This window comes from Dama dama, chromosome 11 (genome assembly GCF_033118175.1).
Source record: "Dama dama isolate Ldn47 chromosome 11, ASM3311817v1, whole genome shotgun sequence".
NCBI lineage: Eukaryota > Metazoa > Chordata > Mammalia > Artiodactyla > Cervidae > Dama > Dama dama.
Genome location: NC_083691.1, coordinates 4,204,459 through 4,227,497, shown reverse-complemented (window position 1 = coordinate 4,227,497; position 23,039 = coordinate 4,204,459). Strand labels below are relative to the sequence as shown.

The window sequence follows — 23,039 nt, the reverse complement described above, 5'->3', positions numbered from 1 at the left end:
GCCACTAGCAGCCGGAGCCGCGGCGCCCCGGGCCACAGGGCCGTCCCTCGTGGCGCGGCTTGTGCCGGGGGATGGGGGGGATGCCAAGTCACACCGAACCCCAGAGTTATTTCCCTAGACGTTCTTTTGAAATTCCTCTCAGGAACGAGGAGAGGCGTGTCCCATCGAACCAACGCCTCCTCCTTTGACTCTCCTCAGCACTTTAGTTGTCAGGAGCCGGGGGCGGGGGTGGGGGGGACTCCTTGCCCCTCGCCCACCCGCGATCCGGCCCCACCACAAGGTGAGATATTTTTAATTTATTTTTTTTACAGGCAGCGCCTTGGCCACCCGGCAGGGACTGGGTTGCCTAGCAACGGCGGGGTCCTTCGTGGCTCGGCGGCTCTCCGGGCCTCAGGGGGAGAAAACCGCCGCTGAGGAAATCTGGGGGCCCGGCGGAGGCCGCGGTGCGGGAGGCGGCAACTGGACTGCAACGCGGGGCGGGGCGGGGCGGAGCGGGGCGGGGAGGGGGAGGAGGAGGGGGAGGTTGGCGCGCGCCCGGGAGCCCGGCCTCTGCCTCCGAGGAGAGATGAATACGGCCCTAACCCGGGTGGGCCCCGCGGCCGAGCGGCCCGCGCCGCCCGAGGAGGTGGAGGGCTCTGAGGCGGTCGGGAAGGAGCCGGCGGCGGACGCGGCCCCAGGGCCCAGCACGGCGTTCCGCCTCCTGGTGACTCGGCGGGAGCCGGCGGTGAGGCTGCAGTACGCGGTGAGCGGCCTGGAGCCGCTGGCGTGGTCCGAGGACCACCGCGTGTCGGTGTCCACGGCCCGCAGCATCGCCGTGCTGGAACTCATCTGCGACGTGCACAACCCGGGCCAGGACCTGGTTATCCACCGCACGTCGGTGCCCGCGCCTCTCCACAGCTGCTTCCTCAAAGTAAGTCATGCCTGCCGCCCCGGGCCCTGGGGTCTCCTGCCCGCCTCCCTCTCCCCCCCCCCGCCGCGGCCACGTCCCCGCGGGTCCCTGGGGGAATCCCCGGGCCCACGCCTCGGCCGGGGATTCCCGCCTCCTCGCACTGAGTCTTTAGGGTCGCCGCCGTAGCTTAAGGGGGGGGGGGGGCGCGGAAACCGCCGTGTATGCCCAGTTTCCCGGATCGCCCACCCACTCCCGAGACAGGTACATTTCGGAAGGTCCCTCTCTGGAGCCGAGTTCTCCCTGTGGCCCGGCGTCTGGCCGGCTGCTGGCGCAGATTTCTTCCCTTGGTGCTTTCTGAGGCTCCACCCCCTGTTGACCCAGCCCCAGACCTGCCTCTGCCACCCGCTCCTATTGTCTGGGGCCTGCTCCCCGAGGCTCCTGGCTGGCTTTGTTTACTGTGATGTGCCCTCCTCTTCCGCCTCCTTGGCTTTGGAAGAGAGAGAATTGGTGTGGGGTGTTTTTTTTGTTGTTGTTTTTTTTTGTTTTGCTTTGTTACTGTTTCAGTGACTTTGTTATATGAGTGGTCTTTCTCATCTTGGGCAGATGGATAGATACTGGATGTCGGGGGTTAGTCCTCCAGTTTTTCTTAAATAACGAAAAGGCTTTGGGGTGTAGAATGAAAAATAAAGCTTCTGAAAATAAGTGTAGCTCTTAAACTTAAGATCTTCGTATAGATTTAATGCTTCGTGTAGATTAGTGCTTTTGGCTTCGTATTAACTAAGTTTGCCTTCAGAACTTTAAAGCTGCTAAAGTTTTATTGTTCGATCATCACCATTTTCCAAATGTTTCAAAGTAGGAAGTCGTGTTGTTCATTTTAATGGTTTAAAAATATTAAAACTTTATTACTGTTTCCTTTATAGGTCTGTATGTATATGTATGATTATCAAAGTGTACGTTCATTCTCTCAACACATCTTTGAATACCACTATGGAAATCTCATGGACTGAGGAGCCTGGGGGGCTACACAGTCCATGGGGTTACCAAAGGGTGGGATAGGACTTGGTAGGACTTAGTGACTGAAACAACAGCAACAATGTATCAGCTAGACATCAATCTAGGCTCCAGAAGTAAAACATTGTACAAAAACAAAACCAAAAAATCCCTGTCCTCTTGGAGTTTGCATTCATTCTTTTGACAGGTCGGAAACAAATAACAATGTAATAATAGGTAGTGATAAGTTGTAATATGTATCTGTATACAGAGAAGGTATTTCTGTGAATGTAAAGTTTAAAAAAAAAAAAAACTACTCTGCCAAGCCATTTGAAATATAGATCAGTAACTGAATGGGGTGCAGAGAACCCACACCACTTTTTAGCATACTTAATCCAAGTTTGAAAGTGACAGTTTGATGTAGATCATTGATAAGTTTGTATGTGACTAAACCTTCAAAGATCTTGGACAAGGTGTGAACAAATTGATTCAAGTATAAACCAGTCGCCTGGAAGTTGGTGATGGACAGGCAAGCCTGGCTTGCAACTGTCCATGGGGTCGCAAAGAGTCTGACACGCCTGAGCAACTCAGCTGATAAACCAGTCAGATGAATAGATGTTGGTGATCCTATGAAACTGAGAAACACTCAAGGAGGGAGGCAGAACAGAGGGGTTTTAAAAGGTGTATCCTCTGCTGAAAAGGAACTTACTGTTACTAACCATATGCACATCAGCTAGAGAAAATTTTAAGTGTATGTCTCAGTGTGGTAGACTTAATGCTTCAGCAGAGAGAATTTAAAGAAGTGAAGGAATGCTGAACGGAGATGCTTTTATCAGGGAAGGTTATTTGGTGGTGAATCTGCAGCAGACCTAAAAAAAAAAAGTAGGATTTGGGTTGTAAAAAGAAGGGAGGAAGGGGTCATCCAGGAATAAGGTGCCCATCTTGTGCACAGACACATAAGTCATGAACACAGCTTCTGGTTGCTTATGTAAATGATGCTGGGTTCACAGCTGAGGTCAAGTAACTTTCCTAGAGAGTCAGAGACAGTAAAGTGAGGTCAGTTTGGGAACTTGGAAGGTCAGTCTGAGATGGTTGACTTCAGTTTAGGAAGCCCTGAGGTGCTGTTACAGCATCATAGACGAGGACTGACCTCGAGGACTGACCTCGAGGACTGACCAGGTCTATCTATAAAAGGATAATAAAGCCTACTTTGTTCAGCATCTTTAGAAGATTAAGTTAAAATATATTACCATATGTGGATATATGTATGCTCATATATCCATATGTACACGCGTGTGGTTACTTCGCACAGTTCCTGGTGCACTGTAAACGCTCAGGTTGGAAAATGGTCATGCACGTATGAGGGAAGGGATCTGGGTTAATGCTTTGGCTACAGATACACAGTTATCTCTTATCACTGTATTCTGATAAAAATTTGATTCTTGTCATTGGTTCCACAACTGGAAAATGAGTAGTAGGAAATCCTTATATATCCCTCTAGTAATCGATTGCTTTCCTGAAATTAGTCAGTGGTGTCTTCCCCTTCTGCTTTGGTGTGCGCCTCACAGAATGCTCCGGTCGGTTGGCAGTCTTATTCGCAGGCCCTGCCTGGGAAACGAAGGCGAAGATGTCCCTGCAGTTGTGAGAGAGGCCTCTGTGGGATAAAACTGGAGTAATGGTGGGAATGTAAGGAAGTCTCTGTCTGTACTTTGATGACACTGCCCACTGACAGTCCCTGTGGATTGAAATCTCTTTGGTGCTGTCCAGTTTGCTCCAACAAGGAAGATGGACTCCTGCAACCTAGATCACAGTTTTAGTGATACTAAATGCTAGAGGCTAGATGCTAAACCTCTTTGAAGCTTTTGCTCTGATCATTATTTAGATGATGAGTTTTTTCAGGAAAATACACAGTTAAAGAATAGTTCACATATTATCTTTGCAAGTATACTTTGCAAGTTACTGCCCTGGGCACTGATATAAAGGTGGATGATATAAATCTGAGAACCAGTGAAGTAGTGACTTAGGAACAAGTTTGCAATTTCTCTTCCCATTGGACTGCTGATTTAGTGAATCATCTAGTTGCACACAGTTCCAAAATCTAATAATATGTGCATGACTACTTTTATTTGTTTCAACTGTTAGGAACTTTAGTAATATCAACTCCATCTACTCCATTAAGTTAAATAACTGCTTCCTGTCTTTTTTGAATTATATTCCTGCCCTCAAGAAGCTTACTGTCTGTGAGCTTCAAGTGAGTTTTTGTTAGGTGCTTACAAAGTATGTGCTGGTTAGTTGTCATAGTGGCCAACTAGAAACAGGATAGCATGTAGTGAAAAGACTGACTGGGGCTCAGCCTCTGAGAGCTGGACTCTTAACATGCTCCTGGGCCATCTGAGTACTTGTTTTGATTTGTTAACTAGTTTTATGATGTGAAGAATTGAGGGAAGGTGCAGTAGGTTAATTCAGATTACCTAAAATGGAAATTATTGCACAAAACCCTAAGGATTTTCCTTACTGGCTGACATCCAAGCTGCTCTCCATCCTATTAAGGATTCTTGCTGCTGTGAGTTAGGATCAAGCTTGAGCTTCCTTTATTTCATTATATACTGTTGTTTGGGGTTATGCATTCTCTAAGTTTATTTTCAGTTCTATAGTAGTTTTTATTGTAGTAAATTATCCTAGTCTGAGGATTATTGCTTAGTTTGTAGTATTATGGGATTTGGTGAATAATTTTATATCCATCCTCCATTTGGCAGACAACTTAATACCTACCTAACCTGCATTTTACTTTTATTAGGTCTCGTTAACATTTACTTAATCCTCAGAGAGTACTACTACTTGTCATCATAGGTAACATTTATTGAGTATTTATTAATATATACTTTACATATACTGACTTAATTAACCTTCCTAACTCTATGAGAACGTGTCATTGCACTCTTTATAGATGAGGAAATTAAAGCCAGAAGGTTTAAACAATTTGCTCAGGGTCACAGAGCTAGTATGTGACAGAGCCAGGATTTGAATCCAGGCGATCTGGCATCAGAGTGCAGATTTTCAATCAAATTTTATATGCCCCATACAAAGCTGTGGGCTTTGATTAGCATCATTTTATTAACAGACTAGTCAGTGATAACCTATATTTAATTGGAATTTCTGGTCTGTTTTTCTCCAGTATATCCATAGTTGTATCCAAGAGACTACCCTGAAATTAAGATACACTGCCTAAGAGCCCATTTCCAGAATATTACTTAGGATGAGGAAAGATGACAGGCGCCGCACGGAACCACCCCCCCCCCGCCCCCCGCCACCGCCCACTGCCAATGCCATAAGGCTCTGTTGTTAAAAAGAAGTTTAGATAACTCTGTAGCCCTATAGTAGCTACAGAGCTACTCTATAGTAGCTCCTGGCTATAACTCTTGAAGGGGGAATAATGTATAATAAACAGCATTTTCAAAGCAGTTACAAAACTCTTTCTCAAGGGGCAATTTAGTGGAGTGATGTTCTGTTTAACACACTTTAGGAAAAGTTAGTCTTTCTAATTCATTTGTTGGAATTTGTATCTATGTCTGTATGGACAGTCACGTCCAACTCTTTGTGACCCCATGGACTAGCCTGCCAGCCTTCTCTCTCAATGGGATTTTCCCAGCAAGAATACTAGAGTGCGTTGCCATTTCCTTCTCCAGGGGATCTTGATCTACCTTTCACTTTATAAGCTTATTTGTTAATGTGATCTAGCAGTTAACTATTCATTGCATTATGGTTTTCTGACACATTTCCAGTTGTCCAAGCTTTATCGAGGAATGTTATAGTTCTGAGTTCATTGTCTGTGTTCTGGAGTGTAATTCTTCTGGGCTTGGGGACTTAAACTCATTTAAAGTGAGTTTTGTTTGTCTGTTTTTGTTATATCCATGTATATTTAGGCTAGAATTCCTTATTAATCATGTTTAATCTGCCCTTTCCAGTTTGAAGATAAGCATCTGTGGAAAAGAAGAAAAGGCAGTGGATCAAGTCCTTCTTCCTACTTCTGACATAACAGAAATCATTTCTAATTGACCTCTGCTCTCTTTGGCCTTAGTCTTCCTGGCTATCTTCTTACACTCTGGATCACCTTCTTTTGGTCATTTCTCTCTCCTCTATCTTTAACGTTCCTTTAAAATGTTTCTAAAGAGCTTACCATTGTACACCTAGACATTAAATAAATAGAACTGCTCATGTATGTTGCAAACTTGGAGGAGAGAGAGATAAGTGAAAGCTAGAATGTTCTCAGAAAGTCTCATAGAGCTTGACCTGGTAGCTTGACCTGGGTTCAGATAGGAGGAAAGATAATTCTACACAAGGGGGAGCCAGGGAGGGTGGGGTGGACATTATTCTGTAGAAACAGTGGAAAGAGCTGTTGGAGCTGGTTCTCAGAGTAATCTGTCAGTGAAATTTCAGATGGAAGACTTATACTGCAAAGATATTGTTAAAAATCCAAACATCTAATTGTATCAAAAATATCTATATTTATATATAGATATAGATACATATCTTTTCATGACTTTTTAACTCCTTTATTGTTTTGTGACTAGTTTAATAGAATGCTTAGTTGACTGTTTAGAATCAAGTATACTTCTGTCATTGCTACTGCATTTGTTAATTCTGAGAAGAAGGTGGGAACCAGGCTGTGAGTAACCACAGTAGTTTCTCTGACCCTTAAAAATACTGCCATTTCCTATAAACAAACTAAAATTTAAAAAATTGCCATTTCCTGAGTAAATGCTTGTTTAGTTTCAGACATGTACTTGATCTTTTAAATGCATGCCGTGTCAAAATTAATAGAATTGATGTCAAATTACTGTACATATTTATGTGGGTCAGTTAATCCACCCTATGCAATGTAAATCTATTCCTCTTAGAGTGAAATATTTATCTGATAGTTTTTATATCTTATTTTCAGGTTGGCTCAAAAAGGGAAGTTGCTGAGTGTAAACAGAGATTTGCCACCTCTGAAGACCCCACAGTCAGTCAGACTTTCATGTTGGACAGGGTGTTCAACCCTGAGGGGAAGGCTCTGCCACCACTGAGAGGGTTCAAGTACACTAGCTGGTCCCCCGTGGGCTGTGACGCTAATGGCAGGTGCCTCTTGGCCGCACTGACCATGGACAATCGCCTGACCATCCAGGCTAACCTCAACAGACTGCAGTGGGTCCAGCTGGTGGATCTGACAGAGATTTATGGAGAGCGTCTCTATGAGACCAGCTACAGGTTCTCCAGAAATGAGGCCCCGGAGGGCAATCTCAGGGATTTCACTGAGTTTCAGAGGCGTCACAGCATGCAGGCGCCAGTCCGGATGGAGTGGTCAGGCATCTGTACCACCCAGCAGGTCAAGCACAACAATGAGTGCCGCGACGTGGGCAGCGTGCTCCTGGCTGTCCTCTTTGAAAATGGGAACATTGCCGTGTGGCAATTCCAGCTCCCGTTTGTAGGAAAGGAGTCTATTTCTTCATGCAACACGATTGAGTCAGGAATCAACTCTCCTAGTGTTTTGTTTTGGTGGGAATACGAGCACAACAATCGGAAAATGAGTGGCCTTATTGTGGGGAGTGCTTTTGGGCCTGTAAAAATCCTTCCTGTCAATCTTAAAGCAGTTAAAGGCTATTTTACCTTGAGGCAGCCTGTCGTCTTGTGGAAAGAAACGGACCAGTTGCCAGTCCACAGCATCAAGTGTGTGCCACTGTACCACCCTTACCAGAAGTGCAGCTGTAGCCTAGTGGTGGCCGCACGAGGATCCTATGTGTTTTGGTGTCTTCTCCTGATCTCCAAAGCAGGTCTGAATGTTCACAACTCTCATGTCACAGGCCTGCACTCCCTGCCAATCGTCTCCATGACTGCCGACAAGCAGAATGGGACGGTGTATACCTGCTCCAGTGACGGCAAGGTGAGGCAACTGATCCCCATTTTCACAGATGTGGCGTTGAAGTTTGAGCACCAGCTGATTAAACTCTCCGATGTGTTTGGCTCCGTGAGGACACATGGGATAGCCGTGAGCCCCTGCGGCGCGTACCTGGCCGTCATCACCACTGAGGGCATGGTCAACGGCCTCCATCCCGTTAACAAAAACTACCAGGTTCAGTTCGTTACTCTCAAAACCTTTGAAGAGGCAGCTGCTCAGCTTCTGGAGTCTTCTGTCCAGAATCTCTTCAAGCAGGTAGATTTAATAGACCTAGTACGCTGGAAGATTTTAAAGGATAAGCATATCCCTCAATTTTTACATGAAGCTTTGGAAAAAAAGATCGAAAGCAGTGGGGCCACCTATTACTGGCGTTTCAAGCTCTTCCTCCTGAGGATTTTATACCAGTCAATGCAGAAAACCCCTTCAGAAGCCTTATGTAAACCCACTCATGAGGACTCAAAAATCTTACTAGTTGACTCACCTGGGACGGGCAATGCTGAGGATGAACAGCAGGAGGAAGGCACTTCTTCCAAACAGATTAGTAAGCAAGGCAAAGACGGTGATCCAGAGGACCCCACAGAGGACTCACTCCCTCAATCTGGGGATACTGGAGGCCGAGAGCCAATGGAAGAGAAACTCCTTGAAATCCAGGGAAAAATTGAAGCAGTGGAAATGCACTTGACGAGGGAGCACATGAAGCGAGTCCTGGGCGAAGTGTACCTACACACCTGGATCACAGAAAACACTAGCATCCCCACCAGGGGACTCTGTAACTTTCTGATGTCTGACGAGGAGTATGATGACAGAACCGCACGGGTAGGTGTTTGTCAGCAAAAACACTGAAAACCGAAAAATCTGCTTGCTTCTCAAGAAAGAAATGACTTAAACTTAATTCGTAAAACTCAACTTCTGCTTTGACATTTTTAGGTAATTGATGAGCATGAGGTGCAGGAAAATAAGTAGGAAACAGATTAATGCAGAGGACATATTCATGTCCCACTAAGAGTTATTTCAGTTCTTATTCTTACTGGTGCCTTGATTGATGTGCAAGGTTTGGGTGATTTCCGGGCTGTGGATGAGCTCTAGGAACAGACTGGGCTGCGACTGGGCAGACACTGCAGGGGAAGGATGACAGGCCCTCCCTCCCCTTCCTGTCTGCAGAAAGATGGGAGGGGGAGGCCTGTGGTGGGGATTCTTTACATTTGATAGGACTTCAGGAGGTTTTCTGATTTAGCCTACAAGGGCATAGGAAGTAAAATGATTATCCATTGGGTGTTTTTTTTACCCCCCTGCAAAAACTGAGTATAATCTTTATTTTGGTGGTAGAACAATCTTACAGTGTTATCTAAAATGTATTTCACAGAATTAAATTCTCTGACAGAACAGTAGGGTTCGAAGCTTGGGGAAATACGCCGTACTCCTCTTAGAGGTTTCCAGTGTACATCATCCTTGTAAGGGTTCTGAGAATTCCTAGAGGAAAGAAGCCTTTAATTTTGTGCAGTTCAGTGTCGTGTAGACTTTTTAATCAGGAATCCTGAGCTGACAGCTTCTAAAATCCTGAAAAACTGTTTTAAGGAACATACTGTATACTAAAATATTCGAGAAGACAAGACTATGGTCCTTTTTACTCTGAAGTTTGATGTTTATTCTCACTGCCTGAAGTCTTATCTAAAATCTAAAATGTTAATTGAAGGTAATAAATTCAGGTATCTTCATGCCTAATGTTAAACCATTCACAAGTCACTTGTTGCATTTTCTTGTTGGAAAGTTGTGTGTGTGTATCCATATACCCCTAAAATTATTTCTTAAGGATGTTTGCAACCATCTGATGTTGACTGAAAAAAGCACAACCTAAAAGTGGAGTTATGTTTTACTCAGCAGGCAAAACTGAGGACTTAAGCCTGGGACAGTGTTTAAGATAACTCAGAGAGACTGCACCAGAGGGGCAAGGGTGTGGAGCTAGGATATTTCAGAGTTTTTACAACAAAGACCGACTATGGAAATAAGGAAACCAAGACATACCAGGTTAGGGAATTTAGGGCTTTTCTCTGTGTGGGAAGACAACAGGGTCTGGGCTCATTGAAATCATTACTTTGATGTGTACCTCAGCTATCTGGGGCCACATATCCTGTGATTCTCAGCCTGAGTCTCCTTAGGATGCCCCACTGGGGGCACTGCAGCAGCTGACACAGCTCGATGGGGGCCATCCTGCCTCCATCCTGAGTTCCCTCAGGGCTCACCCTCGGGCAGTGGTAACGTGATGGCTCCTGGCTGCAGCGTCCTTAGTTTACTGACGTACAGCAGCTGTGTGTTCATTCACACTCAGAAGCAGTTAGGATGCACTGTTCATGTAACTGACTTTTCATCTTCGAAAGTCAACTTTTAAAGATTGTTTCATTGTGATCTCAATGGTGTGAAGGAGTTTTCTGATTACCACTGGTTCATAGGACCAAGTAAGGGTATTATCAGCATAAAATATTAACAAATACTATCTGTAATGGAAGTTGCTTTGCAGTGGTTTAGAATAATTATCGCACATGCTGCATGGGCATGGAAAGCTACATTTCGCGCAGTTTGGTTCCAACAGAGCCAGTTTAAAGAAAGGAAGATTATACCTCCGCCCAGCTACAGCAACTGAGTTCAGATTGAAAACAATACATGTCTTGTTTTAAAATCCCACTGTGTACCTAAAATGAATCTTTTCAAACCTGGTACAGTAGTTGTCCTTGTTATAAGGGACCATAAATTAGAATTCTCAAGACCTTTAAAAAAGGCCAAAAGTTAATGGACTTTAAACTTGCAAATTATATGCACAGTGGGTAAGACACCCTTCTGAGCTATTAAGATACCCTTCAGAACATCAGTGAGCTCATTTTAGTGAATGGCAAGCTAGTAAGTTCTTACACAAGAGCTCAAGTGTAAATGGATTATAACTTTGAAGGACTATCTGCTAATAAGACAAGGTGGTTCTTAAGGACTGACATATTCCATGCCTCCCCAAAACGTAGCTCGTGAAGGTTTTTTCCAACAAGATAATGAAGTAGATTTAGTGTTTTTCAGACTTTCATTGAAGTGGTGCAACCCTAATAAAGCAGAGAAAGAAGCAAAACTGAAGTAGGGCCGAGGCCTCGAGCTGCTCTGTCTGCCTCCCTCACTCCCCCAGCAGGCCTCCCATGCCTGTGCTGTGGGGCTGGTGGGTCTCCTATTGCGGGCTCACTAGATGGGTAGTGGGTCTTTGGGCCATCAGAAGGAGAAGGTATTATTTTTTAATCTCGATCATCTTTTTACTTTGTAAGCTTTTCTGAAAGACATTTGTTTCATTTTAGAGTTAGTATTTCATATGATGCTTTGCCTGTACAGATTATGCTTTTCTTTCTTAAAAGTCAAACATTGTAAGTATAGCTGAATACTTTGTCTTCTGACAGAGCTCTGAAGTCCTTTCAGAAGAAAGTAAAGACAAATAATAAGATTTTTTTCCCCCAACATTTCTCCTTTAGTGAGTAAAGGTCACCGTTGTCATGGGGTGCCTGATTGAATTTATTTTATTTTACTCAACCAGTTGGCACAAGTTAAAGGTCCAGCTTCTTTACTTTGTACACAGTGTGGCGGGCCCACGTGGGGACGCAGCGCTTCTCTCTGGTAGAAGACACCGCGTAGCTGTCCTTTTCTTCTTGGTGTTGGGAAGCCCTGCGCTCACCATGAACTGCCGCTGACCGCTTTGTCTCACTAGGTGCTGATTGGACACATCTCAAAGAAGATGAACAAGCAGACCTTCCCTGAGCACTGTAGTTTGTGTAAAGAGATCTTGCCCTTCACAGATCGCAAGCAGGCCGTCTGCTCCAATGGCCACATTTGGCTCCGGTAAGCTGCTTTCGCACGTTTTCCAGCTCTCTGCCCCACAGACCACTGTCAAGTGTTTATCCAAAGGGTATGGTGCCCGGGCCATCAGGTTGGAGAAAAGCTGCTACCGTAAAACCTGCTGTGGTTTTTTTCCATCTGTTTGACTGAAACCCTTTAGTAGTAGTTTTCTTTGTAACTGCTTGTAATAGGGGTTTCTCTGTTTATTTTGGTAATACTATATTTGACTTCCCTAGTAGCTCAGATGGTAAAGCAACCACCTGCAATGCAGGAGACCCAGGTTGGGAAGATGCCCTGGAAAAAGAAATGGCAACCCACTCCAGTATCCTTGCCTGGAAAATTCCATGGACAGAGAAGCCTGGCAGGCTGTAGTCCATGGGGTCACAAAGAGTCGAACATGACTGAGTGACTATTTTACTTTGAAGTTAGTGCTGAATTTTTAAAAATCATTATGATGAAAGCAAAGGCCATTAAAGTTAATAGAATATAAAGTACTCCTGTACTGTGTTTGGTTTAACAAAGGGTAGAAGTCTTCCCCTTCTCTCCCCTCAGTCTCGCTCTGAGAGGACCACTCTGTGGCCCTGTGGGCTGTGTTTGACACCGTTGATCCCTCCCTTCTCCACCTCCATAGAGCACTGTTTTGTCACCTGGCTTCCTGGACATAGTGTCTCCTTGATGTCCACCTTTGGGCCTGTTTTTCTTCTATCAGCACTCTCCCTGCAGTGTGTGTGGTAAGGCATGTCCGAGTCTTTGCGACCCCAGGGACTATATGGCCCACCAGACTCCTCTGTCCATGGGATTCTCTAAGCAAGAACACTGGAGTGGGTTGCCATTCCCTTCTCCAGGGGATCTTCCCAACCCAGGGATCGAACCAAGTCTCCTGCAGCTCCTGCATTGGCAAGTGGATTTGTTACCACTGTGCTACCTGGGAAGCCCACAGCACTTTCGCTAGGCTGCCGCATATTATCTGTACACTGGTAACTTAAACATCACTTTAGTCTGAATCTCTTCCCTCAGTCCAGGCTTCATATGTAAGCACCTGCTCAGTTGCTCTGTTTGGAAGTTTTAAAGGCATTTCAAATTTGAATCCAGCTTTTCTCACTACCTCCACCTCTATATCCCTCATCCAAGAAACATCATCTCTTGCCCAGATTATTACAGTTATCTCCCAACCCATCTTCTGTGTCTTTCCTTGTCCCCTCCAGTCTGTTCTCGGTAGCGCTGAGATTGTGATCCTGTTAACGATTTCATCAACTCATGTCACCCTCTGCTCAGAGCTCTCTAGTGGCTGCCCGTTTCTGATGAGTAAAAGCTGAAGTCCTTTCAGTGATCAAGACCCCATGGCCTGGCCCGCACCCCTTCTCTGATCTCATCTCTGCATTTCTCCGACTTGGTGACTTCACTCAGGGTGCACTGGCTTCCTTGTCCCTGGGGTGCACGCGACATCCCTCCCACCCTGGACATCTGTGATAGCCATCCTCTCTGCTCAGACCTCTCTTCCAGCAGGGCTTCCTTCCCGGCCAGGCTGCCTAACATCATGACACCCGATGATATCCTTCTCCCCTCCTGGTAGTCTTCATCCCTCTTCCTGGCTCTGTTTTCCTCCTTAGCAGTTATCACTACTTAATATATTTTTTACTTTGGATTTTTCTCCTCCCTCTGAAGTAGAAAGCTTCATGAAGGCAGGGAATTTTGTTGTTTTGTTCCTGGCTATTTCTGGAACAATGCCTGGTATGTGGTAGGCACTCACTAAATTGTTTAAATTTACTCTCAATAGAAACAGGATTTTGCCACATATAACTACCTTAATAACTTGCTGATTCTCTTACCAAGATGTTGTGGTTATTTTCTATATCAGAGCATAGATCCCATTCTTAACAGCCAGAGTTTCCCATTGTATGGATATTCCATTATTTCCTCTCTTGTTGACTGATATTGGGATTTTTTCCAGTCTTTATTGTGTACCTGTACTTTTTTCTGATTTAACTGTTCAGACTTATGTTTGAGGGGAGACTAGGAATCATAGTGGTCTTGTAACAACAGCAACCAGCACCTCTTGGTGCTGCCAGTATACCAGGCACGATGCTCAGCAGCACACACATCTCAAGCCACATGTTGGACATAGATGAGGAAACTGGGGCCTGGGGACATTCAGTAGTAATTTGTCCACAGTCATGCAGGTGGTTAGTGGCAGAGCTGAGAACCTGGCCTTCTGGATCCAGAGTTTTCATCTGTAACCTCTGTCCAGTGTTGTCTCTCGAATGGCTTCTTCCACAAAAATCATTTTCATTTTTGCTGATTGAAGTAATTCCCAGTGAGAATGGGTGCTTGCTCTCACTCAGATATAGTCTTTCTTCCTGTGCACCCAGGTCTTTACTCAAGGTAAACCGACTGGGAACTCCTTCCCCCACCTCCCTTCTTTTTTTTTTGTGCTTTACTCCTTATTGCTCTTCCTAAATCCTTTTAGCTTTCAGAAAACCTACCCTGTAGAACCCAGCAGCTCTCTCTGACCTCCCATCACTCCCACCTTCCCTTACTTGCCAGGTCCTGGCTGATGCTCAGTGAAGGGTCATTGAATGGAATTGAATCTCAGCATTGTTTATGGCCCTTACTTTTTTGTACCATTAACTTTGTCTTCTATATCTTTCAAGTTTTCACCACTGTGCCATTAGTCTTAAACATTGTGCTTACACCTAATCTTAAAAATCACTAACAATAATTTCTGATATAATACATAGTTGATTTTTTTTTAATGTATGAAAAATTCACAGTATAGTCGGGTATAGACAGACTGCATTCTTTGCCAGGGCTGCAGTGACTGTCTGGATTAGAAGCCTGTATCTCTTGGTGCCTGACACAGGCACTTCCCCTTTACTAAGTGTGCGGTGGGTCTGGCCAGCTGTCCCGTGCAGAGGGATACATGGTTGCCATGAATTTGTCAACCATTTTTGCCCTTTACTTAGTTAACTCATTTTAGAATAATTGTCCATGGTGAGTTAACCCTCAACACTGTGCTGCTTTCCACTGTTGGTAGCACTGATGATACAATCTGTCTCCTTTCAGGTGCTTTTTAACCTACCAGTCCTGCCAGAGTTTGATATACAGACGGTGTTTGCTCCATGACAGCATCGCTCGCCATCCAATTCCAGAAGGTGGGTGCTCCGCTGGCCATGGCAGGGTGAGGTTGAGCACACTGCACGTGCTGGTGCCTCAGAGGCACCCCCTCTCTCCCACCTTGGTCTTTGGCCATCGGGGACAGTGAGCAAGCTCGTTTTGCTCTGTACAGTGTTGTTATGAACCCACAACTGATTAACACATGATCATTGGAATCACCAACATACAAATAGCATTATACTATGTGAGTAAGTAGGGCTGCAGTTTGCTGTTCTTCACTGCAAATTATTCATTCAAAAAATGTCAAAGACTTTGTTTTAGATGGTATATATAGATTATATTTGAATGAAAACTCTGCAGCTGGTAACACAGATAAAGACAGCCTTGCTGAAACAGGCCATGCACTTGGAGGCATCCTTCTAGTAGCCATGGTGGGGCTATTTTTCTGGTTCATCAATATTCTGTTTACTGATAGCCCTAGTGATAAAGTGCACATTCCTGAATCAACTGTTGGGGTAAGATCATAGACATGAGCCAGGAAGTGATGATTTAAATAATCACATGAATGTCAGTTTATAACCTGAGGTTCATTAACATCACACTAACCGAATGAGCTTACTAGACAACACACATATGGCTGTGTACGCTTTGGGGGTAATGTGTGGTCTCAAATGTTTACACAGAACATTCTGTGTAAAACCACACAGCCTTCTTGATTTTTGCTCTAAACTAGCTGAAGCTCTCTAATTCTGAGAAGTGGACGTGTTGGCAGGTTATGTTCTGTTTCAACTCTTTATTGTGGAAAATGCAATCCTAAAGGTAGAGAAAGAGAGGATGAGAAACTCTTATATACCTGTCATTCAACTTCAAAAATCACTAGCTTATAATCTTGTTTTGTCTGTAGTCCTCCTCCCCCTCTCTCCTCTGACTGCATTATTTTGAAACAAATTTTGGGGACTTTTAAATACTTGTTGCAATTGAGAATTGGTTTATAGTTTAGACAGGAAATCAGGAAAGATGGGAACAAACTCAAAACAAGCACACCTGCCAGTTGACTTTGCACTGAGCCGCATACAGCTCCTGGGGAGAGTGGGAATCTCTGCGCTCTAGAGAGTACTCACCAGTAGGCAGAGCATTTCGCAGGCCAGGGAGTTCTGTAAAAGGAAGAGAAAGTGTTGACACAGTGTTTTCAAAGTAAGTTTTAACATTAACCATGTATGAGAAGCACTCATTCGTTACCCTTCTTTTCCTGTTTCATCACACATTTAACTTTGGGAACCACAGATTTAGCCCAGCCTTCCCTGGAATGTTACAGAGAGGACCTCTGTGTAGGGTGGCAGTGGGGCCAGAATACCCACCTCGGCGCACTGTGGTCGCCCAGGGCATGTCCCCTTTGACTGCCTTCTCTGAAGTGCGCGCTAACTACCGCTTGTCTCCCTTTGGCAGACCCTGACTGGATCAAGAGGTTACTACAAAGCCCCTGCCCTTTCTGCGACTCTCCTGTCTTCTGAGTGTCCGTGGTGGGAAGACAGAGTGTCGTCCAGCCCGAAGAGCTGGGACACGCTGGCGCAAGCCTGGCCTCCACAAGTGGAAAGGTGCCCTTGTGATGGTCAGTAAGCCTGGGAACTCCCTGCTGAAGTGTGTCCTCCATCTCCAGGGACTACAGGATATCTGTAAAGTGGCTGTGTGCAGAGATCCTAAGTCATTTTGAGATGAACGTTAGCCCCCACTCCTTACCACTTATTTTTCAAGTGTTGAAGTGTCTTGACTAGAGCAGTTGGGACACAACAGATGCCCTGTTGTTTCCTAACAGAGTGACCTCTTCTAGGGAGTGTGGGTGAGGGCCTCGCTGGGCGAATTGGGTGTTAATCCTGGCCAAGTGACTCCAGGAGGCTTTAGTTGCCGGGTGCATGGCACACAGTGTCCAGCAGATACTCAGATGTCTAACACAATATGTGGGCCTGATATTTTGTTCTCAACAAATAGCTTCAGATCTGCATCCCACCAGTTTTTTTTCGTGCGTATTGAAACCATTTTCTTAAAACTATATATTTTTAAGAGGTTAAAGCCAAGACTAAAGTTAGTTGTAATGTGTCGGAAGATCAGGTGACTCTTGTAATTGTGACTTATTTTTTAACGATCTCTCCCGTGTTGTCAGTTCTGCCCCAACTCCTCCATGTATATGAGGGTGTCATAGTATTCCCGTTCACCTGCCTCACACCTCTCATCAGACTTAACTGTGCTGACCAGGTGAGATGTTTGTACATAGAGGAAAAAGAATATTTTCTCCTTTATTTTCTCCTAGTATTAAAACCCTTACTATTTTTCATGTTGACATGTCCAGACGTCTCATTTCTATCCCAAGTCTGTCTAGAGACTTCTAGAGAGAGCTGGACAGCTCAGAATGTGGACCCTTGAGCCTTGGTGCTATGGTGTATGTGGCTGGGTCGACCAGAGCCTGGGAATGCCTTCTCTCTACAAAGATCCTTGATATTTATAACACAGGTATTTTTCTGTGGGCTGTTAAGAGATGTTAAACTTTAATTGGTCTTAAAACCTGAAATCAAAAATAGACATTCTAGAAGTACAGTGTTCTTGGATTTTTAAATAAGTATCTGAGGGATTGGTGCTAATTAACAGGACTGTAATGCCCGCACCTTGAAAAGGTGCGTATTTCTGAGAAGTTGAATAGGAAATACAAAATGTGAAATTTAACTCATACTAACACTTCTTCCTGCTTTCATTTTTGTATCCTTAGTGAAAGACTTGCCCTCGCCGAGTAGTTGTTCTTGTTCAGTCTCTCAGTCATGTCTGACTCTTTGCGACCCCACCGACTGCAGCCCGCCAGGCTCCTCTGTCCTCCACTATCTCCCAGAGGTGACTTGCTGAGAAACGCTTGTTCTTTGGAGAGCGTGTAACACAAGCACTGCTCCCACCTGTTGTGTTTCCCTCCTAGTATCTAACCCCTCTGTCCATACATATTGGAGATGAGCCTTTATGAGGCATTTCCAAACAGTCTGCTTGGAAATGTCTTTTGTTTCCTATTCAAATTTTTGTCTCCTGTGTTTAATTCTGTATTTCTGCTGCAGTTTCATTCTGCTGGTGTCTTCCGCTTGTCTTTCTCCTTTTGGTGGCAATTTCAAGAGGAGTGTTTGTCCAGACTTCAGGGTCCACCATGTTCAATTGATTGTCAAGAGAAAGAGAGCTAGGAAGCATTAAGATCATGAAGAGCACAACCCAGAAAGTTGTAGCCTTTACAGCAAAGATGACAGTAAAAATTGAGATCCTATCAAGGCGTTACTGTGGTCCATATAGTCATAGTGTGCCTGTGAGCTCAGTCACTTCAGTCGTGTCCAACTCTTTGAGACCCCAGGGAAGCCTCATAGCATGCTTAGTTTCACTTATTTTTTTGGTCCTTGGACTGCAAGATCAAACCAGTCAATCTTAAAAGAAATCAATCCTGAATATTCATTAGAAGGACTGATGCTGAAGCTCCAATACTTTGGCCACTTGATGTGAAGAGCTGATTCATTAGAAAAGACCCTGATGCTGGGAAAGATTGAAGGCAGGAGGAGAAGGGGACGACAGAGGATGAGATGGTTGGATGGCATCACTGACTCAATGGACATGAGTTTGAGCAGGCTCTGGGAGATGGTGAAGGACAGGAAAGCCTAGCGTGCTGCAGTCCATGGGGTCCCAAAGAGTCAGACATGACTGAGGGACTGAGCAACAACAAGAAGTCAGAGTTAGTACTTGTTTTGTTTTTACTGGGGAACTTTGTGGTGCTGCCATTTAAAACATATATTAAGTTTTTATTGAAATCTATTGTGCATTTGGGGGGAAATTTTGACTCTTAGGAGTGAACTTTAAAAGGGTTGCCTGAGTTATTCTGTATATCTGTAGGGGTAAACTTGGCAACTATTTTACTGGAACATGGCTTCTCTGTACAGGGGCTCTGCCCAATGGCATTCTTAAAGACTCTGAAGTCCAGCTAACACCTGCCTCAGCCTAAACTTCTGCACACTGACTCAGGAGCCCTCCCCTGTGTCCTTACCCCTCCCCTCCTCCATGGAGGTTATTAATCCATTGACCTGTGAGGATGAGAGGTGACTGAGTTAATGGCAGCATCGCAGACATAGTACCCTTCTAATGTCCTAAACGTCAGCTCACATGGTGACAGTGCTGAGCAGAGAAGCCCTGGAAGAGTGGGCGGGACACCAGGAGTCTTCAGACTGGCCGTCTCTCCTGGTTTACACGTGCCATACCTCTCTTCCATCCTGAAATGTCCCCGGCCTGGATGGTGTATTTCAAGTTAATTTCAGCTGTCACTGCTCTATAGGCGTGGATGCAGTGGCAGTGATGCTGCCGCCCTGTGTGACGGTGCAGAAGCAAAGGTTCTCCAGGGCTGGACCTTTTAAGCCAGGGCAGCACTGCATTTTGGTAACCTGATATCCACACCTGTGTCACATCTTCCCTGCCCAAGGTTAATTTGTTCCCATTATCCTAGATAAGAAATTGATAGCTTGTTAGGCTTGATATTCATTCTGAAATCCTCCTGTGTCCACGACCCAGACTTCAAGCCATCTCTGCCTGCTATCATATCTGCCAAAACTACCAATTATTTTTCAATGTCAGAAGTTATTAGAAGCACTGGCGAAGCTCATGGTGGATGTGACATTTTTCTGCTTCTCCCTCTAGGAAGCTTTTGAGAATGTTAATGTTGGGCGTGGGGACTAGACCTGTTACCAGCCGTCATCAGTTAATTAGCTTAAAAGAATGTCAAGGGATAATAATTAAATATTAAAATATATTCTGTTGTAATTGTGATGGTGTCAGCTAAGATGCAGAAGAAATCAAGGCTCATGGGTCTTGTCAGGAAGAACATGGAGCTGCATTTATGGAGTCCCCACTCCCTGGGCAGCGCAGAACCATGTCAGGCGAGTTGCCAGGCTCGCAGAGTGAAAGGAGGAGCTGCTGTCAGTGTCCGACTTCCACAGGTCCGTCTGTGCATCCCCGCTGTTCCTGACCCCTCACTGCCTTGCCCCTCCTTCCAGGAGAGGCCCTGTTTCCATCCCTCTTGTTCTCTCAGCCTTAGGACACAAAGTTAGGTTTGTGATAAAACTTATAAAAACTACATTCCTAAAAGGCCTCCCTTCCTATAAGAAAGTATTAAACAGTAGTTTTTCTTGCTGAAGGTAATATAATAGTGTTAGCTGTTAAGAGCTCAATAAACTGTATCTGATTTTTTCCTCAAAGTCTCCCTGTTGGAGTGCCCAGCACCTCCAGACTGGATTCCAGGCAGAGTGGACTGCATTTCAGCTCCCTGTCACCCCCGCTCTGCCTCCCACATCAGTTAGTCCAGATAAGCAGAAATTCAGGTTATATTCCAGGTCAGCAGGCCTCAAATTTTTAAGCAAAAGGTAGATTTTGCCCCTTTTTTTTCATTTTAGAGATTGGACAGCACAGATAGCAAAGAGCTGGATAGATAAATGCATTTCTTTATGCTAGCCTGCCATGGGCTGTGGAGTGTGAACACCTCCGTGCACTCTCCTACTGCTCCCTATGTGGGTGGAGCTCAGCAGGGCTGGTCACCACACAGTGGCTTGAGCATCTAGCCTCCCGCTCAACACTGTTGGACTGTTAAAATGCCTCTAACGGAGCTCAAGTGAAGCGCTTGCATTTCAGCTCTCAGTGGAAGCATCACCTGGCAGCTGCAAGCAGAGTTTTGGGCCATGTCTCTCTCAAGTCTCATAGGTATTGAGTTTTTGCACTGCTTGTTCTTGACCCTAAAAGAAGTTTTTGGAGCTAAGATCTTCATGTCTGCTGTTCAAACTGATGTTAGAGTGCATGCAATTTGACTGTCATATTGAATTAGGGCTTCCCTGGTGGTTCAGTCAGTAAAGAATCTGCCTGCAATGCAGGAGACTTGGGTTCAGTCCCTGGGTTGGGAAGATCCTTGGTTGGGAGGAGGGCATGGCAACCCACTCCAGTACTCTTGCCTGGAGAATCCCCATGGACAGAGGAGCCTGGCGGGCTGCAGTCCATGGGGTCGCAAAGAGTTGGACATGACTGAGCGACTAAGCACAGCACAGCACATATTGAATTAAGTCAGATTTGCAGAGTTGCTTCTAATGACCACTCACCACAGGATCACGGTTTTAACATCCATCCCCCCACCCCCCACAGCCTCTTTTGATTAGGTGATTCAGCTTTTCTTGTCTTGCTTTTTTTTTTAAGTTGTAACTATACTCCAGGGGAGAGACTTAATATAGGATCTGAGATCCTAGACAGTGAGCTTATTTATCACAGTATTAGTGGCTTCCCTGCATGGTGTTCATTCGTTCATTCCAGGCTTGGGAGGAGCCGCAAAGCAGGGAATGATGGTACTTTCATACTGATATGATAAAGTGAAGGTGCAGGCTCTCTAGTGGAAATACTGTTAATGAGTTGGCTGGATTGAATTTCAAAACTCTAAATAACTTGTAATTTTTTCTAAGGTAAAAACTTGCTTATGTCACTATCATGAGATCCTGGTAGCTTCATAAAAAGGTCCCATGAAGTGGTCTCATTGGATGGTATAAGAGGTGGTGGCTTTGAAGCATTTTGTATTTTATCAGTTTGACATTTGGATAATAGATTGGTGAGATCAAGGGTGTTCTGTTTTTGGTACTAATGCAAAATTAAATGCAAAAATGAATTATGACTTTTTAAAGACTGTGACACAGATTTGTACTTCAGTGTATGAAAGGAAAGTGAATATCAAATTTGTGTATACAGAAATAAGACTATAGGAAAATAAGTCTGTGTTGTGTATAGTGGTATATATTTTATGTTTATCCTATGCCTGTGCTATCTTTGTGCTTGGCTTCAAACTATGTGTTTGTTTACATGCAATATTTTTTGAAATAAAAAGAACAGGCATCCAAAAACTTGGGTTATAGAAAGGAGACTTTAAAATTCTTACCATCTGACTAGGTGGTGTGTTTTAGACTTTTAGCGTGTAAGTAAAACAGCCTTGAGACTGAATAGCACATTTTGTTTGGAATACCCCCATCCAGAGGAATCCACTGCTTCTCTGCACTGTACATATGTACATAGTGTCCACTATTAGATTGTAAGCTCCTCGAGGGCAGGAACCGTCATCTCGTCTTGGGAGTTCCTGCAGCGCTGAGTGTGAAGTGCCTTGCACAGTGTAGGTGCTGGTGACACAGAGGAGTGAGCAGCTTCCTGCTACCTTGATGACGAAGCTTGGTTTACTTTCTCCACTGTGTTGAGAACTGCAAAGTACTAATGATGGGAAGAGGGCAAAATCTTTTCTTGGATTTCAGCTGGGTCTCCTGAGCTGAAGCAGACCATACTGTCTCCTTGGCACTAGTCATCTTCTTGCTCTGAAGATATACTAAGTGTCCTGAGCTTTTATACGATAAAAGGGCAGAGGTCTCTGGGCAGAGTTTGAAGTGGGAAAGATTATAGAGAAAATGAAGTGGAAATTTTGGAGGGTGTTTGTCAAATTCAGTCCTGTGGGGCAATCTTACTTCAGTTATTACTAAAGGAAAGGATAGCTGAATTGCTACTCTTTCTTTACCAGTTAGCTGGTTGGCCAATTTTCCAGTTACTGAAGATCATTGTTTTTTTTTTTTTTTAACTTTTTCCCATTTTGGATTCCCCCCTCAATTGCTCTTTATGATTCTAGTACTTAGAGTTTATTAAAGTTGCTGTGAATATCCAGTGCTGTACATAATGGCAGTTTTGTAAATGTGAAATAACCTCAATTATGTTGTGTTTTGTATGCAGAGCCACTAGTATTGTTATCTTGGCCACTTTTTTTATTCAAAATAAATAAAATAATCAAGTTATTTGTATATTGTATGCATATTTTGTTGGGTTCACCAGTTTGTAGCAAGGGTTAGAAACCTTCTGCCCCACCGAGCACCAGCAAAGGTGCTGAGAGAAGAGAAGGGAAAGAACTGTGCCTCAGAGAGACGGCCCTCAGCAGGGACCTCAGAAGCAGTGCAGTATGCCTTCAGTGGTTTATTCTAGAGCAAGTATGAGGAATGTGAGGGGAATCAGACAGCTTCAGTAGGCTGTTAGACCACATATAGTTAATGTCAGTTGACTAGTATCTGGTGAGCATTTAAGTGAAGTGCTCATTACCAGGATTTCATCAACAATAAGCATGTGATTCAGACAAATCCTCCTGCTGAGAAAAACCAGAAAAGCTAGATAACACCACACAGGAGAAAGAAAATGAAT

General features: G+C 44.5%; 1 protein-coding gene across 1 annotated transcript; it reads left to right on the top strand.

The window, feature by feature from the left end:
• Positions 1–534: 534 nt before the first annotated feature.
• Positions 535–22,648, top strand: GTF3C4 (general transcription factor IIIC subunit 4). Its single transcript, XM_061154335.1, has 5 exons — positions 535–910; positions 6,819–8,630; positions 11,545–11,675; positions 14,736–14,824; positions 16,233–22,648. Exons 1-5 carry the CDS (start codon positions 566–568, stop codon positions 16,295–16,297), a joined length of 2,442 nt encoding a protein of 813 aa, XP_061010318.1. The 5' UTR covers positions 535–565; the 3' UTR covers positions 16,298–22,648.
• The last annotated feature ends 391 nt before the right edge of the window (positions 22,649–23,039 follow it).

What these genes read in the sequence shown, in the direction of transcription:
- GTF3C4 (XM_061154335.1), top strand. Translation starts at nt 566, where the DNA reads ATGAATACGGCCCTAACCCGGGTGGGCCCCGCGGCCGAGCGGCCCGCG. An exon ending in TCCACAGCTGCTTCCTCAAA is followed by an intron (nt 911 to 6,818) that starts GTAAGTCATGCC and finishes TCTTATTTTCAG; the next exon opens with GTTGGCTCAAAAAGGGAAGT. An exon ending in AATGGCCACATTTGGCTCCG is followed by an intron (nt 11,676 to 14,735) that starts GTAAGCTGCTTT and finishes GTCTCCTTTCAG; the next exon opens with GTGCTTTTTAACCTACCAGT.